General features: G+C 37.1%; 1 protein-coding gene across 11 annotated transcripts in view; it reads right to left on the reverse strand.

The window, feature by feature from the left end:
• The window catches only part of PLCE1 (phospholipase C epsilon 1), a 160,628-nt gene that overhangs the window by 125,378 nt on the left and 12,069 nt on the right, over positions 1-23,181 (reverse strand). For 7 of the 11 annotated variants that reach the window (XR_014586530.1, XM_083843204.1, XM_083843211.1 and 4 more), the window contains exon 2: positions 6,694-8,299. Coding sequence is in view for 10 of the 11 variants with exons in the window: in XM_083843204.1 (XP_083699330.1) it covers positions 6,694-7,881 (1,188 nt within the window). In the remaining variant the exon portion in view is untranslated. The remainder of the gene's footprint in view (positions 1-6,693; positions 8,300-23,181) is intronic. The other 4 variants (XM_083843206.1, XM_083843205.1, XM_083843208.1 and 1 more) reach the window with 2 other exon arrangements.

Raw genomic sequence — 23,181 nt, forward strand, 5'->3', positions numbered from 1 at the left:
GCAATGGAAGAGTACTGAAAGAGGTTTTATATACAAAGTTAATAATTGCAGCTTCCACAATTCATCTTCAATATTCATATAAACAACTTTGTTGTTGTTGTTTAAAACTGTAGTTTTAAAACAACTGCTTAATATAAGTTTGGTGTATGTCTTGTTCTTAAAGTATTTGACACAAAATTATGGATCCCATGAAACCGATAGCTCCATTATCCACATACTTCTTTTTCTCCCTTCAAGTCAGTTTACCTCAATAGTAGATTTTAAAATCGATTTCAATATGACCAGGATTTCACTCATTCTCTAATACTTGAAGTCAATTCCTGAACTCTAAGAATTAAAATTGCTGTAACATGAAACTAGTGCTGTCAATAATAATCCTTTGTTTTGCCCATGTTTTACTAATGAAGTAAAACTGCTGATTGCTTGAAAACGATTTTTAGTGTCAGGAGAATAAAATCTCCATAATCATGGAGACTACAAGAATCACCTCTAATCATCTTAAAAGAAGCTCACATTATTTTATTACAGAATTGAAGTCCAAATTTTTGCAAAAATCAACAAATATTACAGTTACTGGAAATGCTAAGAAAAAACAAAGAAAAAGCTTTTATTTTCACAGGAGTTAAATTATTCAGAGTCCTACCACAAATGATTTCAATTTTTTTTTTTTCGCTACTGCTGCACGTCCCATACTGTGATGGCACACTTATCTGTAGGAATCTATTTATTATGCTAAGGAAATCATAACTTCGTACAGCAATGGTTATGACTACAGAGATGAAAAGACTCTTCTGAATCTTATACAAATGGGAAGACAAGAATAACATCGGTAAGTAAGAATGATCACAAGCCAATCCAACATATTTTCCTCTCTCAGCTAGGGGATTGATGAGTGCATCTCAAAAATGAGGCTTCAATCTCAGCTCAAAAATGACTGCATCCAGTTACAGTTTCAAAATATTAAAAATGGATACCATCACACAATTCACAGCACTGAGGCGTGTTTTGCAGGAAGGGAACAGCTTTTAATGAGACAATTTTTGAGTGAAATTATTAGAAGAAAAAAATGTAGTTACAAATGTGAGGGCTGAATGTTTGCTTCCAGCACTGCCCCACTTCCAACATTCCTGCAGAAAGCTGTGTGCTGTCTCGCTGCCCTGAGTCACCCCGGATCCAGCCGCTGCACTGATGTCATTGGCTCTGCTTGCTGTGGGAGCACCCTCGGAGCTTTCCTGCCCCTTAACACTGCAGCTCGTATGTCTTTGGATAGTACCTGACAGCTGGATTATGTTCGATTTTTATTCCTTTTTCAAGCTGTTACCAGTCTGTGTTTTCAGCCAAAATTCCTTGTGTCCAGGGGCTCATAACCATACGATATCAAATCGCTTTTCATAAATAAACCATATAGCCTTACATCTCATGGAAGATGCCTTAAATATTGTGGCAAGTATCATTTTACAATATAGAGTTTTCTTGAAATTTCATAACAATAAGTTATATGCCTACCAATTACTGTCAACCCAAGCTTATTTTATTTTAGAAAACTTTTTAAAAATGTCCCAGAAGACTGCAGGATAAATTAAAATATAAATGAAACCTCCTAAGTTCAGATTTTAATTATTCACTTGCCAGAGTGATCTTTATATGTCACTGCTTTTATTCAAGCATACCAGAGTTAGCGACTCAAACTTTTCAACAGTTCATATATGTAATGGAGATAAGTTAGTTTCACCTGAGAAAGAATTCAGAACAGTGTCCAACCTTAACACTCTAACACTCTAAAATGAACACTTTAATGTGCTGCAGGGAGATTTTCTAAAACAGATCTTCATGCTTCTTTACAGTTGGTGAGCAGTCACTAGAAGGAAAGTCAGAAAATGTGGAAAAACTGAAGGCATAATACATTGCTCTTGCCAAGACTCCCACACTATTGGCTCTGAATACTTAAGTGTGCTCACAGCTAAAACTTATTGTTCATCATTTGGCCCCAGATTGTTAAAGCTCTAAGTCAACTACAAAATGACACAAACTATCTAGAGATTTATCTCTAACTCTATCACGCATTATGGTAATAACATTGACTACTTCTACAGACAGAGGCTAAATTTCCTATTTTTAAAGCTAGCCTATAAAACTGAAGTAACTCAACCCAAAGCAAATATAAGCATAGAGCTCCATTTAACAAAGTTCAATATATTTTTACAGCACTTACTGAAAGGAAAACATAATTTCTTGCCTATTTGGCTTCTCTTTTGCTTCCCTGAATTTTTTTTTCTAAACAGCCAATTTTGCTCACTTTTCTTTTTCTTTAAACAAAAGACTAACTCCCATGAAAGAAAAAAAAAAAAAAAAAAGAAACTCAGGTCCAGATAGCAAACAGCTCATTCATATATGCTAACTACTTTAACATATGAATATGAACATAAACCTTTAAGTTTAAAAACATACCAACACTACCAACAGGCGAAATCCTTATACACAGAGAAAAAATTATTGTCAGTGTGGAAGGGACCCCCAACAGCTTGCAGATTATTTGCTTCATGTCATTTTATTTTTTCTTGTAAGTTCTTTTCAATGTTGGACTAGAAATTTTATTTCAAAGTCAAAAAACAAACAAAAAAATCAAACCCCAAATCTGTGCAATAGTTTGCAATTATTGTGGATTATCTCTTTCATAGAATTATGAGTATAGCATAAACTTTAGTATAAAGAGCAGTGCTGCATTTTAGGTATGCATGCAAACTGGGAGGGAGTCCATTTAAAGAATTCCAACCTTTTAAGTATGGAACAAGAAAGAAAAAAAAAAAAACTGTGGGAAAACCACATAATCCTATCAGAATGATGCTATCATAGCAAACCAAGATCTGAATTTCCTACAAAAACAAATTAAAAAATCTGAAAAGTGAAAACCTATAAGGTGGTGGGGTTTTGTTTGTTTGTTTGTTTTCTGCTTTGTGGCTTGGGAAACTCACAGAGGCTGGCAGAATAACTTTACTAGTACAACTCCTACTCCTATCACCACGTGCCTTCATGTGGCCACGCTCACAAGCTTTCAAAATCCTATCAGTCATCTGAGTGAAACAGCATGTTACAGATGTCGTTTCCGTGACTGACGTTCTTAGATGTTAGGTTCTACCAAGAGTTACTGCACTACCGACGCTACTGCACTAACATTTAGCTGACCAGAGTTAAGACAGCCAGCAGAATTCTTGCTTCTTAAAGCTCAAGCTACTGGCATCAGGAATGTAATGACACAGCAAAGATGGCCCTGACGCCTACAAAATTAGCTTAGCTACAGAATTCAGCTATTACAGATTGCAACTATGTTGTTGCAGCTGTCATCTGGAGATCCTGAGGTCACCTACCTTGTTTGAAAGAATCACCCAGTGGTAGCTTAGCGAGCTACTCGAGTCTAACATCGTAGTCATTGGTGGACGTGGATACTTGAGTCATAATGCATTGCAACCACCACAAAAGCAGCGTATCAACAGAAAAAGAAGCCGACTCCAGCACTACGAAGCTAACATCTCACAGATGCTGGTGGTTCAATGATTCTAGAAACTTTGGATTTTAGGATTATGCAGACTGCTAATATGATGCAGCTGAGGTGGCCCAAAGAAGCAGCCAGGCCAAGCAAAGCTGACACCAATACTTGTGCTCTCAGTATTTGCTTCTACGACAAATTCTTCATATTTGGGACACCTTTATGATGAACTACTACTACTCATTCACTGTTTCAACACTGAAAAGTAAATTTCTCACAGAGTTATAACAGTCATATTACGTGCATCCACCTGATAAGGGTAAACCCTGCACTATATACAGCTGCAAAAACTAATGCAAAATTTCAAAATAATTCAAAAAAAACTCTCTTATGCAATGCATACATTAAGGTCAGAGCAGAGGAGTCTAAGTCTGTATATAAAATATTTCTAAACAATAATCATTAAAAATACATTAAATATATACGTTTTCTATATAATTCAAAGCCTCATCTCGACCCTCCTACAAAGAGAAAGAAAAAAAAAAGTAGCAAGGAAAGAGTTCAGTGTCTTTCCTTTATTAGCACTAGAATTTTTATGTAAGGGATATGCACAAATGAGACCCACATTTTCCTACTTAAAACATAAAGGTCTCTATTGTTCCACGCTACACCAGCACTGCTATGAAAACTTAATTTCTCTGACTTTTTCCCCCCCAAAAGAACAGTACTACTGTTCATTTAGCTGTTTCAAACAGAATGCATGCTCAAAGGGTGAGATAAGAGGAAAGAAAGAACAAATTACTACATTCATTTACTACTTTATCCTTCATTTGATTATTGGTATGAAAGCTTCCTACAAATGACCATAATTCATTGAATTATTTTAACCCACAGTGTATGGACAACAGGTCTGTATTTGTCACGTCCACTGAGTTAATTTCCATGTTTGTGTTAAAAAAAAAAATCTATAAGACTAATAATATAAGCCATAAATACAGCCATATTATTACAAAAATAACATGATACTAAAATAACAGAAAAAACGCTAAGAATGCTTGATGCACATTATACATAAAGTAATCAAATACAGCAATTGGTAAGAAGGAAAATATTTGAAGCCACCATCTGAAAGAAAAAAAAGTTTAGAAATATGCACATATAAACTTTTTCTGACAATAAAACATTCTCTGAATTGGAGTTATGCAGACTGCTTCACTGTACCTGTTTCTTTTGTTCAGAGACAGAATATTTCCTATTTAAGTTATTATTCAGCAAGAACGTATTACTTTTATTGCTGAGTTAGTTTATATATCACAGAAGTCTTCTAATTAAATCCATCAAACCCTAAGATGATATGCATTCAGTATTACATGGCAGTGGTGTAAACTAGTGAATAATTCAAGCATATTAAAGCCAAGGTTAAAGCCAAGGAATTCAAGTCAAATTGGAAATGCCCAGTGAAGAAACCTAAATGCATCCTTACCTTTTCATATGTACGTAAATAGAAGTTACCCTAGACCTCAGCTACAAAATATTTTCCCTTTTTACTCCAAAAAAAAAAAGCTTATAATGTAAATGCAAACATTTGGTATCACATTAGGTATCACATTAAGTAAATATGTGGCTCATCTTAATTCCTTTGTGGAAGTGTGACCACACACCATACAGGGCACATGTTGTACCAGCAAGTTCGTGCTTTCCACCATTTAGGACAGTGACTATCACAAGAATAAACTGCACCATAAAGCTTTGCCACCTAGTAAAATAAATAAATAAATAAATAAATAAATAAAAGTGTATACCTGTTTGTACAACTCTTCATTTGTCTATTTAAATGGAAAAGTGTCAGGTTTTGGATGAATATGAGGAATATTACCGGAGGGCAAAACTGTCATGGAGCTCCTGAGCTATCAAGTCCCTTCTTCTGTTATCACTGACAAAATTTCATACAACCCATTTCATCAATTTAACAAGTTCCACCATAGAAAGTAATTAATTTTTCTACCATTTCCGTCCTACAGAAAGCTGTTGCAGAGTCTCATTACTAATTGTTAGATGCTTCTCCCAATTCTCAACCTAAGTTTATTCAGGACCAGTTTATAAGCATGGCTGCTTATCCGACCGCAGTCTCCTCTACCATGGTTGTCTTCCCCTCCCTAGACCTTATTCACACATTTTAATGGAGAAGAATCACACCCTATTTTTTGTGCTAAGCTCAGGAAGCCTCTCTTCTCTTACTCCTCTCAGAACAGTTTCTCTTGCTGTGATCACCCTGCTGGCCATTCTTTCTCAGTAGTCATGTTTCAGATTAATCCTTCTTGAGTACCAACAGACAAAACCCTCTTTTATAGATCCCACTGACAACTATTTCATTGCTACCACCACAGAAAATCTTTTAGTATTTAAAATAATATACAGAAGATGTGCTATGTCATTTCTACAATAATATCTTAGGCATTTATGATTTCATTCTAATTGTGTTTTTTTTTGTATTATCTTAAGAAAATAAGAATTAGGGCAATAACAGCATATTCATAATAGTTGAATAACATTTAATAAATTTCTTTCTTAAATTCTTTGCAAGTGTAGAAGGATTATAAATACCTGTAATTTTGGGGAAAATACTATGCTTTCTTTTTCAAAGCAACAAAATTTGTCACTGTGATCCAATACTACCATATATCATTCTATACAATTGATTTTTATAAACACAAATATGCCACATATATTCAATGTATGCATATCTATAATATATATTAAAACAGATGTATAAATATAAATGTATATTATATTTTATATGTAAACATTTATAAAATGTATATGTATACAGAAATATCTGTATATAGGTATATCACACATTATTTATATAAAAACCTATCAAGTCAAATTTATACATACATATGTAGAGAAAAACATGCCTATAAACATTTTATACAAATACACATATGAATGTGTATATATATGCACACACACATGTATAAATTTTACATAAATATAAAATTATACTTTCCCTCATGCCAATCTTAAACCAAAATGAGTTTCTAAGGACAAGACATTCTTCTGAAAAGCAGTGCTCAATATAAGGTTCAATGGTTAAGTGAAATGTCCTGTTGTTACCATATATTTACTATTTGAAGGCATCTTTTTAAATGAAAGGTCATCAAGTTAGCAAAACTCTTACAAGTGAAAACAAACTATGAAAAGCTTACCTCGTGCCATAAAGAGGTCTCAAGAAAGGAATTAAATTCCCAGTTTATTAAGGACTGAATTATAGTTAGCTGTTCTGTCGTAATCCTAGAACACTTCAAGCCACTGTTGTTTCTCCTTTGCTCAACATAATTCCAAGCAACAGTTCCTATGTGCCCTGAAGGTAAAGTCCTAACAATTGCTCTCGTTCCAGTATAAACTGATTTTTTAACCTCCTTATCATTTTTACAGAAACGTCTTATTAATAATGTGGAACGTTCTTTTTTGTTTCTAAAAAAATCCTCCTCCATCTCTTCTTCACAGTTATCATTACAGTCTTCAAAATGGCTCAGAAAGGGCTTTGAAGGCATTCTTCCAGTAAAGTTATTTCCACAGAAGTTGTGACCTGAGCATGCCACTTTAACCTTTCGTGGTGCTCTTTCCAGACAGAAGTACTTATCCCTTAAAGCGTCGTCATACAACTGCTGCCCATTTTCATCCTCACAGTTGTTTGTCAACTCCACTAACGTGCAAGTGCAGGCCGCGGAACCAGTGGTGTTACTACCGCCAACACTTACTGGCTGCAAGCAGTCATCCAAAATGAAGCTGTTGTGTAAATTGCACAAAGCCTTTGATATATTCCTTTCACTAGCACAATGAAAGTGAAAAAAGGCTACTTTATCAGTATCATTGCTGTCATTCTTATTTATTGCTGTCTGGCTTCTTAAAGAAGGTCCATTCATTTTCAACTGAATTTCTGCAAGCATGGCTCTTTCCAGTGAAACAGGAATTCCAGTTTCTAGGCATGCCTCTCCCCCTGCTAATGTGCCACAAGATTTATACATCTGGCTGCACGGGATATTGCTCTTGTAGTTTTTCTGTACAATGTTACAGTTAATGTTAAGAAATTCCACTGAATCAGGGATGGAGCTGTTTCTCTCCCAGAAGTTTTCATTACTATTGTCATCAGTCATTTGTTCATTTGCCAGAGTGAATATTTTGGGCACTGAGCCCCGAAGACTTTCTTCTTCCAGTCTGTGTAAGTATGAGAGCGCGCGTGTGGTTTGCCTTCCTGGACTGGCAGTATGTCTTTTTATAACACTGGTGTCCAAAGCATTTTCAGTATTTTCATCTCCAGCTGACTGAGCAGGTATCACTTTACCCTGTACCACAGAGACGAGAACAGAAGCTGTCATTTCCTCAGAGGTCATCTTGCCACAGTCTTTAGTTGCTGGATGCGTGCTGGGGGGGGGGAGTGTCTAGCAATCCTCACACCACCATTTCAGTGTAATAAAAGTTTCAGTGCTAAATAATCAAGAAACACATGGTAAAATACAAACTGACTACTTGTTCTTTTTGAATTCGGGAAAAAAAGTAACAAGTTGTTGTTGTTGTTTTAACTACTGGACTACCAGGCTTTTCCAGTTGTGGATTACTGGCACGAGATGCAAACATTTTTAAAAACAGCTTCTTAATGTGATGTAGCTGTTTGACTCGTCTCTTCCTAAAATTAATTCTTCTACCTTACGTTGCACATACATTGTTGCCTCAGGTTGCAGAAAAAGACCAAACACATAATCCATTCCAGAGATGCATCCCCCCATGGGACATTCAAGAAGTTGAGGTCTTCTGTAAAGAAAAGAAATATATATATATATATATGTATTATATGTATTGAACAGAATCCATGGCACAAAATCCATCATCACAATTATAACAAAAAATTGCTTTTATGTAAAGAGAAGAAACACAAAACAACAGAAGATAATTGTACTGAGACCTACAAAATCACAAAATACACAAGTAAATGTCTTACAGTTTCTATTTACAATTTGGAAAAAGTCCAGTCACGTTTTGCATGTTCAAAAAGCTGAATTCACATCACTATGGAAAGCTACATAACTGCAGAAAAATAATTTTGCTGAAACTGTAATACTGGAATTGAACATACAAGTGAATGTATATAAAGAGAAAAAAGGCAATGTGCTTTATATAATCTCTCTGACTCATAGCCAGGACAATACAACAGAAATATATTATTTTCAAACCTATTTTGTGTTTTAAAACTAACTCTTTTCCTGTTCAGAATTGAACCCTACCACAACTGCAACTGCTTTGGTGTTACATGGTTTCTGTTCTCAGTAACCTTTACAAAGTTACCTTCCAATCATGAACAAAACACACTTTTTTTGCCATAAGTTTATCACTGAAAAAGACAAGCAGCAAGCCAAGAGACTAACCCATATTCATTTAAAAAATAAATAAATAAAACAACTTTGTTTTGACCTTAAAAAAAAAAAAAAGGGAAGTTGACATTTTATTATTGATTTATATCCTAAAGTAGTTTGGCGCAAATCAAAAGATAAAACACTCTTTAGTTAACAGGATATTTAACATGCCGTTTTCTTACACAAAGAAACGCAGCAGTGTAACTGAATGCATCAGCTTTCCTGATCCATCTCAGGAGAAAGCAAAAACAAATTTACTGAAAAGTTACATTTAGCTATAAATTGGATGACTTAAGGTTTGCTAGCCAGTGAAGAGCATTCTCTTCCAGAAAGTCACTAGAGTTTATGCACGCACACACAAAAAAAAATTAATATTTAAATCGAGACTTCAACTTTACTGGTTTAACAACAGATGAGAGACCCAGGAGGATTATAAAGGAAAGTGATGCTGACAGAACAAAGAGCCACAAGTTTTACATTCTCCATGCATTACAAAACTCATGTGCATGCCAGAGCAGCCAGAGGATAGTCAAGATGGGACTCAGGTCCTGGACAAGAGAAAACTGTTTTTTCTTGATCTTTTATTTTACTCCTAAGTCTCTTTGTTGTTATACGAAGTAACAATAACAGTTTGTAAAAGGTAAAAAACACATACATGTATTAGTCTTCGGTACTGATTTTTGAAGGATTTCTTTCATCTAATCAAAACATCTCAGTCTACTGATTCATCTTTCCTGTTTGCTACAGAAAGATTCCAGGCAATCCAATGAAAACATAAATAATTGAAATATATTCATAAATGTACTCCCTGTAATATTGCTAAGCCATGAATAGATGTTAAAGGAATGGATTGTTACTGCAAAGAATATATAGTTTATCATGGTGACTGCTGAATGAAATTCTTACAAAACATCACCACTCTACAGGGAAAACAAAACAACAATTTCATTACACAACTCCAACTACACAATGAAATCAAGATCACAAAAACAGCCATACACGTTGATGTTTTTTACATCATTCTTTAACAGAAAAACTTTTTTGAAAAAAATAAATATATTGCTGATTTGCTTCTGTAAATAGAAAGCTGCTATAACCACAGGTCCATTTATATCCCGGACACTGTCCACAAAGCTCTTTCAGAGGCCAGGACTGCTCTTCCACAGTGTTCCCAAAAATTTCCTTCAACTTTATTCTCCTGTTTCTCTTATATTAGAGTCTCCACACATGCCCCCTCCAAGCCACTTCTCTCAGATCTTTTCATTTCTAGAAACTTTCATCTCAACTCTTCCCCACCACAAATTTTGTTGCTCACCCTTCTCCTTAGCTCCAGAGGCTATGTGGCTGCCCCTTCTATACACCACCATCACTCTTCTTTAGGGCCCTCTTTGAAATACGTTTCCTCAAGAATCATGTCTGCATAAGAAGCTCCCTGCCTATGTCCAGCTGTTCCCATCCTCTAATGGGCACTGCAATATGATAGGGAACTGATCCACCTCAAGAATTTTTTGCTCAAGTTACTTTACAGCTAGATCATTTTCCCAATCCAGTACACGTATGGTTGTATGAACATGTGTGTTACAACAGCACGACGGGGGAAAGCAGGCAGCAAGGGAAAGGGAGAAAAAGGCTGCTTCAATCAGTTTACACACCTCTGCTATCTGCAAATGCAGTTTGATGTTTCAGGTATGTCACTCTAGCAGCTGGCTACCACCAAACCTGGCAGATTCCCTTCTACCTTCACACCTGGCCCTCCATCCCCATTTCCCCTCATCTCACACATCTGACACCACAAATCCACCAGCTTAAGTTGATTGAGCCAGCCAATTTGTCAGGAAATTCTTCTTTTCATCCAAATGAACTGACTTACCTTGTGGCCATGTGATCGTTACATCCGGAGGAAAGGAAATATTAGAAATGCTTGGTAGGGACCACACATCCCAGTAGTAGCTTCAGTTTAGATCTGATGTCTAAATGTTTGCTATGCTGTCTAAACACACTCTGAAGATAAAATCATAGACTAAGAGAAGTTATCTAGTGTATCAGTATGCCAAAATCTCATAAAATAGCAAGTAGGAAGTGTGATGGTAGAGCCTCTGATTTATGGACAACTGCAAAAATATCTGAAGCTGCAGCTAGGCTGAACAGATGACGAGGGTTTCATGTGTCCCCCATTACTCTCTTCCCAGTCTCTGCTTTCCACTGTAATCAACAGAATTCAATTCACTGTGTCCAGCAAATTCCTTAAACTGTTGGAATTCATTAAACTTGTTATGAAGCGTGTTAACAGTGCAATAAATGCTATCAAGTGTAAAACTCATAAGCTCAACCGATAAAATAGTATTTTGTAACTTTCTGTAAAATTGCAGAACTTTCACTCCCCTTGGCTTCCTATACTCACATGTCTGCACATGGGTGGCCAAAGCCTAGATCCTTGTATAAAAGCTTCATACAAACATGGGTGCATTTGCATATAAAATTATTCAAAACCATATTCTTCCTGTTGCACATTCAACTCAAAGCACTCTGATCCACAGTTAAATCTGCATGTAAAAGCACTTGAACTAGATGATTAAACCTACCCTGTACTCAACACATGCTGACATTTTCTAAAGCCACTAGATTAGCTGATGAAATCCATTAATAACTACACTGGTTCATTTTACAAGGCTTAAGTTATGTCAGAAATGTAATGTGCTCCTTTGACCAGTAAAGGAAAGTAAAAATATAAGAAACTAGATCCAGCACTAGTGAATCATCCTGAATTCAGAGGTCAGCCAACAAAGACAGGCAAATAATGAAAATAAACAATCTAGTGACCTTTCAGTACACACATTCACAAAATGTATTAAGTCTGAAAACATGTGACATGAAACTAATTTGTCTACTTTTTTTCACTGCTGCATACACTTTAAGACAATGTTCAAGCCAGTTCTAGTTAATATTAATAATAATAATGTTTAATAATTCCTTATTCCTCAACTATCTGGGATTATAGACGATAACAGACTGGGTAAAAAAACTTCCAACATAATCTAAGATGCAGAAAATACAATAAACATAAGACTATAAAATTGTATTAATTTAGTATCAATTTAACCTTCAGTACATTACTCAGACTAATTTCTTTTTGAAGTCCAGAGAAATGCTGTTTCAGAGAAGAAAACATTATGTCAAGTACTGCACTATTTAGTCTAAGTAAAGGCATCTAAAGGATCAGACCGGTCACACAATGCGGTAAATTACAGCCTTTTAACCCTACGCTGTCAAGGGAAAGATGATAAGATAAATATTTGAGGATGCTGGCTGGACTGTGGGAAGAAGCAGCAACTGCCTCTTTACCCTGGCAAGCAGGACTAAGGGTAAAGATAGGAATTATTTAGAGAAGTTGCATGCTGTCGGGGATGCCGAATGCAATTCAGTATGCGAGATGCTGTGGGAGATTTACCGGGAACTGGGTGAATGCCTGGTAGGGGCCAAAGGTGCAGAGAAAGAGGGGGACTGACAGACAAGATATGTGAGAATATGAAATGCACATTGATGGTTTTCATGGGCAAACTGCTATTAGACTGGGCTGAAAAGTAATTCAAGACAGCTGAGGGGCACGGGGAAACTGCCTGAAAATCCCCCCTTCTTCCTAGTCTATGCTGGGATGTCTATAGCTATTTATCCAACTTGAATCCTACAGGTTACATATACTTGGTGACTATCAATCCTAAATCGAGTTTCAGCACGGAAAACACACACAAATCAAATATTTATATTAATTAGTTCAAATTAATAACTATGGACACAGTGCCCACGGTATAAACCATCAACGAGTAAGAGATTCTTGGGAAAAAGCAAACTAGTGGAAGAATTTGGCACAGGGTAAGCGGATACAAAACTTTAAATCATTATCTCAAGCCACCCCCAAAACTGTGTTTAAACAATATAATCTCAGTTTAAGCTCTTAAGAAAACAACTGATTCATGAGGTTATTAGTATACTACAACTATCCACTTGCAATAAAAGTAAATTTAACTATCGCTTTTTTTTTTTTTAAGTAAACTATAGTTTGTCCCAAAGTTCTTGGAGATAATAAGAAAACCACATTTATTAACACCTCTAATTTACCCTGTAGCATGCACACTAAAGTTTTTAACTATAGTGCCTTATCTCAGAAACAAGCAGAACAGACCAGTACAAGAACAGGGCACCAACATGTCATTATCAGTCTTCTGAACTTTTCTTCTGCCCAGGGAACCAAAGGCAACAGTAAGGAGGAAATAGCCAGACTCTTAAGAATCATTCAAGATGTGCACAAACTCTGTTCGAGCAGTTGGAGGCAAGTTATAACAACATTTTACTTGGCACAGAGCATCACACAGAACCTCAGATTTACCACCAGTGTCTGTGTTTCAACAACAAAAAAAAACGAAGAACTACAGTATTTGTATATCCTGTCAAGTCAGAGGTTTTTTGTTGTTGTTGTTTTGTGTTTTTTTTCTAATTTCTAGAATACTAATCAAAACATGATCAACTATTAGACGTCTCACGCTTTGCAAATGGCTGCCAGGTGGTCAACTGCCTCATCATTCACCACTGCATCAGGCAGAATCTGAAGTCACTGCCAGATACCAGCTCCAAACTTCATTTCTTTACTGTACATCTTCCTTTTCTGTATGAGAAGCACTGAGAGAACCCATGACTGAATTTATCTTACTGTCAGTGTCAGTTCTTTATTTCTTTCTAGATCTGATCTGCAATAACATCTTTAAATAGTCTTTCTGTTCAGTGATTACTTGCATTTCATGCTAAGTAACCTACTTTTTGACAGCAGTAACTTCACCATTACAGTATCACAGTATCACAGATTTCTAGGTTGGAAGAGACCTCCAAGATCATCGAGTCCAACCTTCGACCTAACACTAAGTACTCCACTAAACCATATCGCTGAGCTCTACATCTAAACGTCTTTTAAAGACCTCCAGGGATGGTGACTCCACCACCTCCCTGGGCAGCCTGTTCCAATGCTTAATAACCCTTTCGGTAAAGAAGTACTTCCTAACATCCAACCTAAAACTCCCCTGTCGCAACTTTCGCCCATTCCCCCTCGTCCTGTCACCAGGCACGTAGGAGAACAGACCAACCCCCACCTCTTTACAGCCTCCTTTAAGGTAACTGTAGAGAGCGATAAGGTCGCCCCTGAGCCTCCTCTTCTCCAGGCTGAACAAGCCCAGCTCCCTCAGCCGCTCCTCGTAAGACTTGTTCTCCAGACCCCTCACCAGCTTGGTCGCCCTTCTCTGGACTCGCTCGAGCACGCCCATGTCCTTCCTGTAGCGAGGGGCCCAAAACTGAACACAGTACTCGAGGTGCGGCCTCACCAGAGCCGAGTACAGGGGCACAATCACTTCCCTCGACCTGCTGGCCACACTGCTTCTTATACAGGCCAGGATGCTGTTGGCCTTCTTGGCCACCTGGGCACACTGCTGGCTCATATTCAGCCGACTATCAACCAATACTCCCAGGTCCTTCTCGGCCAGGCAGCTTTCCAGCCACTCATCTCCCAGCCTGTAGCTCTGCTTGGGGTTGTTGCAGCCCAGGTGCAGGACCCGGCACTTGGCCTTGTTGAACTTCATACAGTTGACCTCAGCCCATCGCTCCAGCCTATCCAGATCCTCCTGCAGAGCCTTCCTGCCCTCGAGCAGATCGACACACGCACTTAGCTTGGTGTCATCTGCAAACTTACTGAGGGTGCACTGGACGCCCTCATCCAGATCATTGATAAAGATATTAAAGAGGGCCGGCCCCAGTACCGAGCCCTGGCGGACACCACTAGTGACCGGCCTCCAACCAGATTTGACTCCATTCACCACAACTCTCTGGGCCCGGCTATCCAGCCAGTTTCTAACCCAGCGAAGCATACGCCAGTCCAAGCCCCGAGCAGCCAGTTTCTTGAGGAGAATGTTGTGGGGAACACAACACAAGAAAAGATAAAATCCAGAAAAAGAATATAAATCCAGAAAACAGAAGCAGAGGTGCAAGAGTTTGGTACACAATTAATCTCAAATCTTTCAAAATACTGTGAATGGTGTTTCTGTTAAAATACAAATGACAACAATGACTTTCATTAAAATAGAAGTAATAAATATGGGAAGAATGACTGTATGTATTTCCTGTCATTTGCCAGTCACCTCTGTGGCCTCAAAATGTTAATTCAGAACAGAATAACTTGCATACAAGCATTATTGTTCTGAGAACTTATCAGATTCAAAATCTGCTGCTTTGAAATACTAACTGTTCACAACAATAAACAGTCAACGGGAACCTCAGACTGCATACAAGTGTCATTTGTAAACATTCATACTCCCTCCTATCAAACTATCACTCCTCAAAGAATCATTATCAAACTCTTCCTGCGAACAGGAAGAGATTACATTATTTGAAAGCCAGATGAGGTCCTGAATACTAAGGAAAATTAAGTAGGAGACTGATTGCAGGCACTCACTTGAAAAACAAAACAAAATGAAACAAAACAAAAACACACACACAATTTCAGAAATGTAAACCAGTGACGGAACTGGTGTTTCATGCTCAGAACCTGTTCTCTTGCTAGCACATTTTGGTACAGTGATGCTTTCACAGATGTCACCTTAATCAAAGGATACTGTATGTCTAAGTTGCTTCAAGCCTTCAGAATTTAGTGCCTTGGCTAGCCATCCACCAGCCCAGCCCTACAGCAGGCTGACCTTTTCAGACTTGTGGACAGGGCTGAGACATCACAGCACGCCTGCCGTACTCCACGCTCTGCACCATCTGTGTCTCCACTGGCACCCAAGCTTCGGCAGTGAAAGAAACAAGCACATCGGTAGGTTTGTTTACCTGGACACTGCAAGAACAAGTATTAATCCTAAGGATCTACAAGCCTTGGCTCAGCAGCTTTTAACTGAGCAACACTTCAGACTCAAGGCATTTAGGAAATGGTTCTTACCAGCACCATTATCTCTCATCCTCCCCTCTCCTGAAGGGGTAGCAGAGAGGTTAGCATCACAAGACAGAAATACTTGCCCCTCTAACAAGAATCTCCAGTTCTGGTAATCCCTTTTCTTATCTAGTCCAGTTAACAATAAAGCATCGCTGGTAGGTAGCCTTCCCATCTGAGCTCATGTAGTATTTCATTTCTGCCCAATGGGAAACCATGCTCTTAGGGTACATGAAGTGACACAGTGACACATTTTGGAAAACTACTACTTCACATTGCCATGAAAACTGTCTCCTTACTCAAGCTTTAATATTACTCCAAGCCAGGTCAAACAATGATGAAAAAAGAACACCTCAGGTTCCTCATCTTGTTCCTCCTTCCTTGCTGCATTTTTTTTGTGTGAGCACTCAAGTATCCTCTCATTAACCCCTCTCACAGTCCTGCATGTATGCCGCTATTCATGTGATGAGAACAGAACAAATCTGTAATAAAAATATTTCTAACTGCTCAAAGTCTGATGGCATGTTAGAGGTGCTTACATCACCAGAGTTTATCTTCTACAAATCTACACTAACACTTATATTCATATTATGCTATGCTACAGTAGTCCCATTAAAAACCTTTACATGAGTAATAACATATATTATAGCCCAGCTGTCATAACTATAACAAAAGGAAGTCTATTAAAACTGGAATCTCAGTATGTGTTTGAAATAAAAATGAAAAGATAATCTGTAAGTGAAAAAGAGTTCGGTCATTTGTCAGAGCTATACATTTATACTTTAATTATAGAAAAGCATACAAAAATGTTTCAAATGGTGAAGACTAATGTTATGAAATTACTGTGCTAGACTTGTCCTTTCTCAAAATTATTTTCTTTGTGTATCATTCTTGACCTATTCATACCATTCATTCAAGAATCTTAATATATGTTCAAAAGAAAGAAAGAATTTTAAGAGACTATTGCCATCTCATCTGCATATTATTATCATGTCTTATAGAGAGCGCAAGAGAAAAAAAGTCGTTTTGCTTAAGAAGTGATTAGTTATCTGCTTGAGAAGTGTCACTTTCATCAGATCAAGCATCCCTGAAAACACAGGAAATAATTTCTATACCACCGCTACTGTTCTAACATTTCTACATTTTAAGCACAGTGACACTGAAAACACTACTACCCAAATACAGCAAACAATATTTGCTCAGCAAATCCATACTGCCTTTTTTTTTTTTTTTTTGGCCTACAATGGCTTTATCCACCACATCATTCCCTGGGAGAAAGCCCACCCTGACATCTGACTCATTCAAGCCATGAAGTAATCTCTAAGATGTTGGCTCTTGCTAGAATTAAATGTGCAAGCAGCAAATTACCATGCAACTGCAAATAATTTAAGTAGTATTCCAAGATATTTACTATGTTAACATAAGAGGTCATTGCCCATATAATTATTTTAAGTGATCATTTTAAATTAAATACTTTGATATTTAAAAGCTCTTGTAGCTATCATTGGAGCTCTCATTATAGATACTAGTAATTCAATCTTATTCAATAAATATATAAAATGGAAATACACGTGTGGTGACAGTTAAGTTTCTATATAATATGCTGTCACACTAATATAAATGGAATAAGACACAAAGAAAACTGCATGTTCACAGCAACTTCCATGTTCCTTAAATTCTGCTTGTATTTCTTTAACAGTTTAACCTCTGAAGGAGAGGCATCTGAAGACCAAGGTAGCTTGCCTCCATATACAATTACAATACACTTAGGCGATCCTTTATTTGAGGATCTTTAAAATAATTGCAACGAATGCCTGCATTCCTGCTGAATAAATGCATGTTTATTGCTTTTCTTGGTTATCTTGCAGAGCCTCTATGGAAGTAGTTCATTAAGCATTTTCTTCTGCTTGTGAGATTCCTCTTTAGAACCAGTGACTTATTTCTGTGCACCTGGGTTTCATCCTTTCTTTTGGGAGAAAAAAAAACCTTCAGCAAGTGTTCAACAAGTGCAGTCATCATAAAACAACTCACTTTTGGCTAGTAAGGTCAAGCTCCTTGCTTCAAGAATAGTGAGAAGTTGGAATTCTAGACATGAAAATCATCTCCCTTGATAAGATGGGACTTGATCCCAAATCTTTAGTCTACTTCAGTCTTCACAATATAGTTATTTGGAATAAGAATGTGTGCCAAAAGATAATTCTATATTTATCTAATGCAAACAATCGCTTGTTCAAAGTGTTATATTTCTTAAAAGATCTTGTACTTTTAGCTGAATAGATGGAAGGCGATTTTAACACAGTGAAGTTGTTGGCAAAATTAATGGACAAAAATTTCAGAGAATATTTGACGTCCTTGTGGAGTAAGCAGTAGCTAAAAACAACAGAACACAGGATTATATACCTCAGTTACTTCTAAAAGTAACAAATTCTGGCTTTTCTCAGATTTTTCTCTAAGTTGAATAATTATGTCTAAGGAGACACCTGCTCCAACTGAAGCTTTTCTTACAACTGGGGTATTACTAAGGACTAGCTCCTATATGGACCCTGTGCTATCTTAGTGTGAACTCTCAGAGCAACTCCTTCACAGCCAGAATAATTTATAGAACTTCTGTACCTGAATAACACTGACATGAAATATGTTGTCTTTAGCATCTTTGAGATTTGTACTTTTGTAATAAAACTGATTGCTACAGGCCAACTTCAAAAGTTGGCAGAAAAGACATAAAGAGACACAGTGTGACTTTGTAAAGTCATTAAAAAAAAAAAACAGGCTAAAAATGCAGTCATCATTTGGAAAAGGACATTTCCTTCTCTGGAACACCCTATTTTATTTTGACATAAGCAGTAATATGTGCCAGAGACTCTGCTAGTATCCAAACAACACTGCTTCATTAAAATTTGAAAATGCTACTAGGGAATGTTGTTCGTTTCTTCCCCTGAACTAGATATACATATCTAGTATATTCAAATAGCCATATGCTTAGGTAATAAGATATTATGTTAAATGATTGTTACATATGTAGGCTACAATTTCTCAGTCAAGCAGGAAGATTATTTTAGGTCCATTTGATTATGCATCTTTGTTGATAACAAGTTACTTACTATTTAGCCCAAAAAGATCCTAGAAGGCAGAAGTCATATACACATGCCCAATAGATATCCCAAGATCCAGCAAAGAAGGGAAAGCACAAGAAAGAAAACAGTGGCACAGTCAGACAAGCCAAAGAACCCAACCACAAAAGTACGGGAAAAGATAAACCAGCAAATACATGCTGAAATGCTCAAGGTTATTTTGGCTGTAACAGTTAATGGGGATAAAACTACTGCTTTCTGTAGCATATTTGGACATGATAAGGACAAACCAATGCTGCGACTAGCACAAAGCTTGTGATGCTAACCCAGGACAGGACAGCACAAATCTCTTTCAGAAGGAGTGTCAGGGCCCTGTGCGCACCAAGTACTTAACTGTCACACCGGCCTCACCTGCAACTCCCTCCTGCCACCCCAGGTGCCCTTTTAGCTCAGGCTTGTCCCCCCCAGGCTGAGCTGTGTCCTAGTCAATAGTGGGCAAAGCCCTCTGCCAGTTTTTGCCTTCCAACCAGACTTGTCAGATTGACACCGGGCCCGACCCCGCAGCTCGCGCTGCCCTCAGCATCTGCTGACAGGGCCCCAGGCCCAGCTCAGCCTCCCGCCGCCCTCACCTGCGGCTCCTTGCCAGGAAGGTCTTTGACCCACTGCGAGCTAGGACCATGTTCTCCTGGCAAGTGATAAGATGCTGTTGAGGAAACTTATGATGTAGTAACACAGAACAGCACACTGAATATGGACGTTTATACGTCACCAGCAACGGGAAGGCCAAGAACAGTGATGAGGTTATTCTGAAGTGCGCAATCAAACACTATCAGGCCGGTATCAGGTGGCAAACTAGAAGATAAGGAGCAGCACAGTCTTGTAATCCAGCTTCTCTTGTGCAAGATGGCAATAATGACTTCATGTAGCTAAGGAAAAAAACTGTACACTAGATACCCAGGCTCACCTGGGGAACTGATGGTTGGAGCAATCAGTGACCTTGGCATGCAGCTGAGAGGGTTATGAAACAGTATCTGGAATGAAGAGAAATCCCTGAGGAGAGGCAAGGCAGCAATGAAAACTAATGGTCTGTGTGATCTACACAGTTTTCAAAACCAACAAACAAAACACCAAAAAATCTGCTTAAGCTAACAACTGCGCTTTGCCTACAACAAAAACATTGTATGTAATGTTTCATAACAGTATAAAAACAAAATCATTTCAAAACAGTTTGTAATGCAACGTGTATCAGCTGCATGCCATAACTTGTCAAATTTGTTGGAGTTAAGTAGAAAAAGTGGTTTTAAATGATTACTCAAGGAGGTTATTACCTGAAGCACCACCTATACCAGTACTTCAGATTATCTCTTGGGCCTTCAACAGCTCTCAGTTTTTCTAACTAGTATCTCATGTGTTTTTAAAATAAAAAACAGCTTCATATAACAACAATTTTAGGGTTTTTTGACTGCTGATAAAATTATTTGTGGTTTTACAGAACTCTTATAATTTAAAGAGTTTATTCACTATTTTATGTAGGTAGATTTATTTATTTGGATTGGATTACAGCAATAACTTAATCTCCCAGTCACTTACTATGATGAAGTAGTCTTCCTTCTATCTAGTCAATCTTTGGGTTTACCGCCTTGAATACAGATTTAAATCAAGATTTCAGAGATTATTCTTCAAATAAAGATTTCAGATTTCTTATTGATTTCATTGACAAAAATCAATCACGAGACATTACACTACAAATTCTGCAAGTTAAATCTGTATTACAGTTATTCAGTCAATCTGCTGAACTACAGCAGTCTCTGTACCCCCTGATGGAGAAGGAAGATAACACAAACTTCAGCTTTGAACTTTCAGCTACTACTACACTACTGATACTTCTCTCTTCTCTACCTTTCAACCAATTAAAAAGAGAGAAGGGGGGGGGGAGAGAGAGAGAGAGAGAGAGAGGGAGGGAGGGAGATTAGTTTATCCTTCTCTCTAAAGGAAAAGGAAAAAAAAAAAAGTCTACAAATAGACCTGCAGAAATTTAGAATGTCTCTAGAAAGATGGAATTGAGCAACGACTTATCCCTATGAGATTAACTTTATGTAATTGATTAAAAACAGGCTACCTGTGTGCTACAGAATTAAAAATAAATAAACAAAGATAAAACAAAGTAACCCCACAGAAGAGTTTCTTGAGAACACCAGCCGAAAAATTTATACATATAAGAAAACAACAGGTCAAAATAACGGGCAACAGCACCTTTGACAAGACAAAAATGTTAACTGAAACAGCCAACATGGTGAAAGAAACAAAACATATCAAGCATTCAGTGCAGAGAATAAAAGGAAAATATTGCTCTTCTTCAACAAGTAGAATCTACTAATAGCTCTTTAAAAAAATTAAAAAAGCTAACATAGTTTAGTCTCCTTTAGAAACAATTAGAAAATGTAAAACATTCAGAACATTTAACAATAACCCCTCAAAAGAACAGAATAAGGAAACACCACTTATCTAGGGTTTTCAAACTATGACACAAATCTGCATTATGGATGCCATTGCTTTCCTGTATGTCATTTGCTTGTTGTTGGGAAGCCAACAAGGAAGAAGCAGATCATACACAAGGAAAATAATACGATCTAGAAATCTAGAATAAAGTTCATGGATAACAGCAAATGAACTATGAAATAACAACATATAAAACCAGCATAGGTAAATGCAGACTAACCTGTCCTTTAAGATTTCAAATCTTGTTCATTTGTTCTCTTAGGCATGCTACTGCCACACCTCAAAACAGGCACCTGTTTTATAATGGATTTCTGTTGCAAACTGTTTAGTACCTCCTTACACCTGCTTTTATTGCTCCTGTCAACAGAGACCTTGTCACACACTGACCCCCTATATATTCAAAATACCTTTTTATTGACTTCCAAAGCTATTAGAAATGCTTTCACTTTTTACCTCCTTTAAGAAAAAGAAAATCAGTAGAGTGAAATTTAATTTAGGCAAAGCAAGCTCTGCCTCCAGAACCAAAATCTACTGTATGTCTCTCTGAGTTTTTGACAAATTTTGAGCAGTTCCCAAGAGCAACCTGAGAACAGGCTAAATTAGAACCAGACAGCATGCTCCCCCCACAAAGGTCTTCGTGGATTCTGCATAGTTTTCTGGCTTTATTAACAGTTCATTAACACTGTCTGACTTGAAGCATTCTAATGTAATTATAAAAGCAGAAGCAGGAAGTGAAGCAACATTAATAGTACTACAATGTTTCAACATATTTTTTTAAAACTACAATATATGCATCTCATCACTTATCTTGCATGTAACTTCTCTGTGAAAAAGGCTTTTCACCAAAAAAAAAAAAATCACATAACTGTAGAGGAAGAAGCCAGCAGTCAGGTGTCCATTAATTATATAACTGTGCAATGGTTGTATGAAATTCAGGTGTACATAATTGTCTATAATTATGATGGTTCATAGGCCAAAATACACCTAAAAATTGGTTTCATCATTCACTCACCAGAAAAAAATTACATGGCAAATTCAATATGTACTTCAGTAGAGTTATGTTAAGAAGGGCACACAAAAGGTATCATATGATTCTATAATTAACCAATTTGCTTCTTGTGCATAGTCCAAACAGCAGTTGCCTTTTTAACAAAATAAGTTTATACTTTTTAAGAGCCACTTTTTTGTGGCTCTGAAGCCACAAAACAGTTAGAAAAAGTCTGAGATCAATTAACTGTTGGCATAACTGTTAACAGTGATAATTAGCGTGGCAGAAATAAAGTACTCTGAATTTAAGAGCTCAGACCAAATATACAAAGTGGAAACAGAAATGAAAAGTAAATTCTGCAGCAGACTCACCCTTTAAATTGTATTTTGAACTCTTTGAAACAGGAATCAAACAAACAACAACAACAACAACAAAGTGTGGAACCTTTATCCTGATGGTTTGCATGCTGCAGTTTCATGTCATGCATTTGCATGCATTAAATTTTATGTCAGTTCATAGAATTAATAGATACAAATCTCCATGTCAGTGCTTTAGTTACTTTCCAGCATGTAATTAACATATATGGACAGAACGGGTTCAGATTATCTGTCAGTTCTATTCAGCAATAAATTCCAGTAGTTATTATTACTGTACAATTATTAAACTCAACATTCTGATTTTTAAGGTTTTAAAAAATGTTTGACAATAATGAATGAAACCTTCATAAAGCGTACCAGTATATATTAAAAATGAGCCTAAGC

Source organism: Anser anser (assembly GCF_964211835.1).
Source record: "Anser anser genome assembly, chromosome: 7".
Taxonomy (NCBI): domain Eukaryota; kingdom Metazoa; phylum Chordata; class Aves; order Anseriformes; family Anatidae; genus Anser; species Anser anser.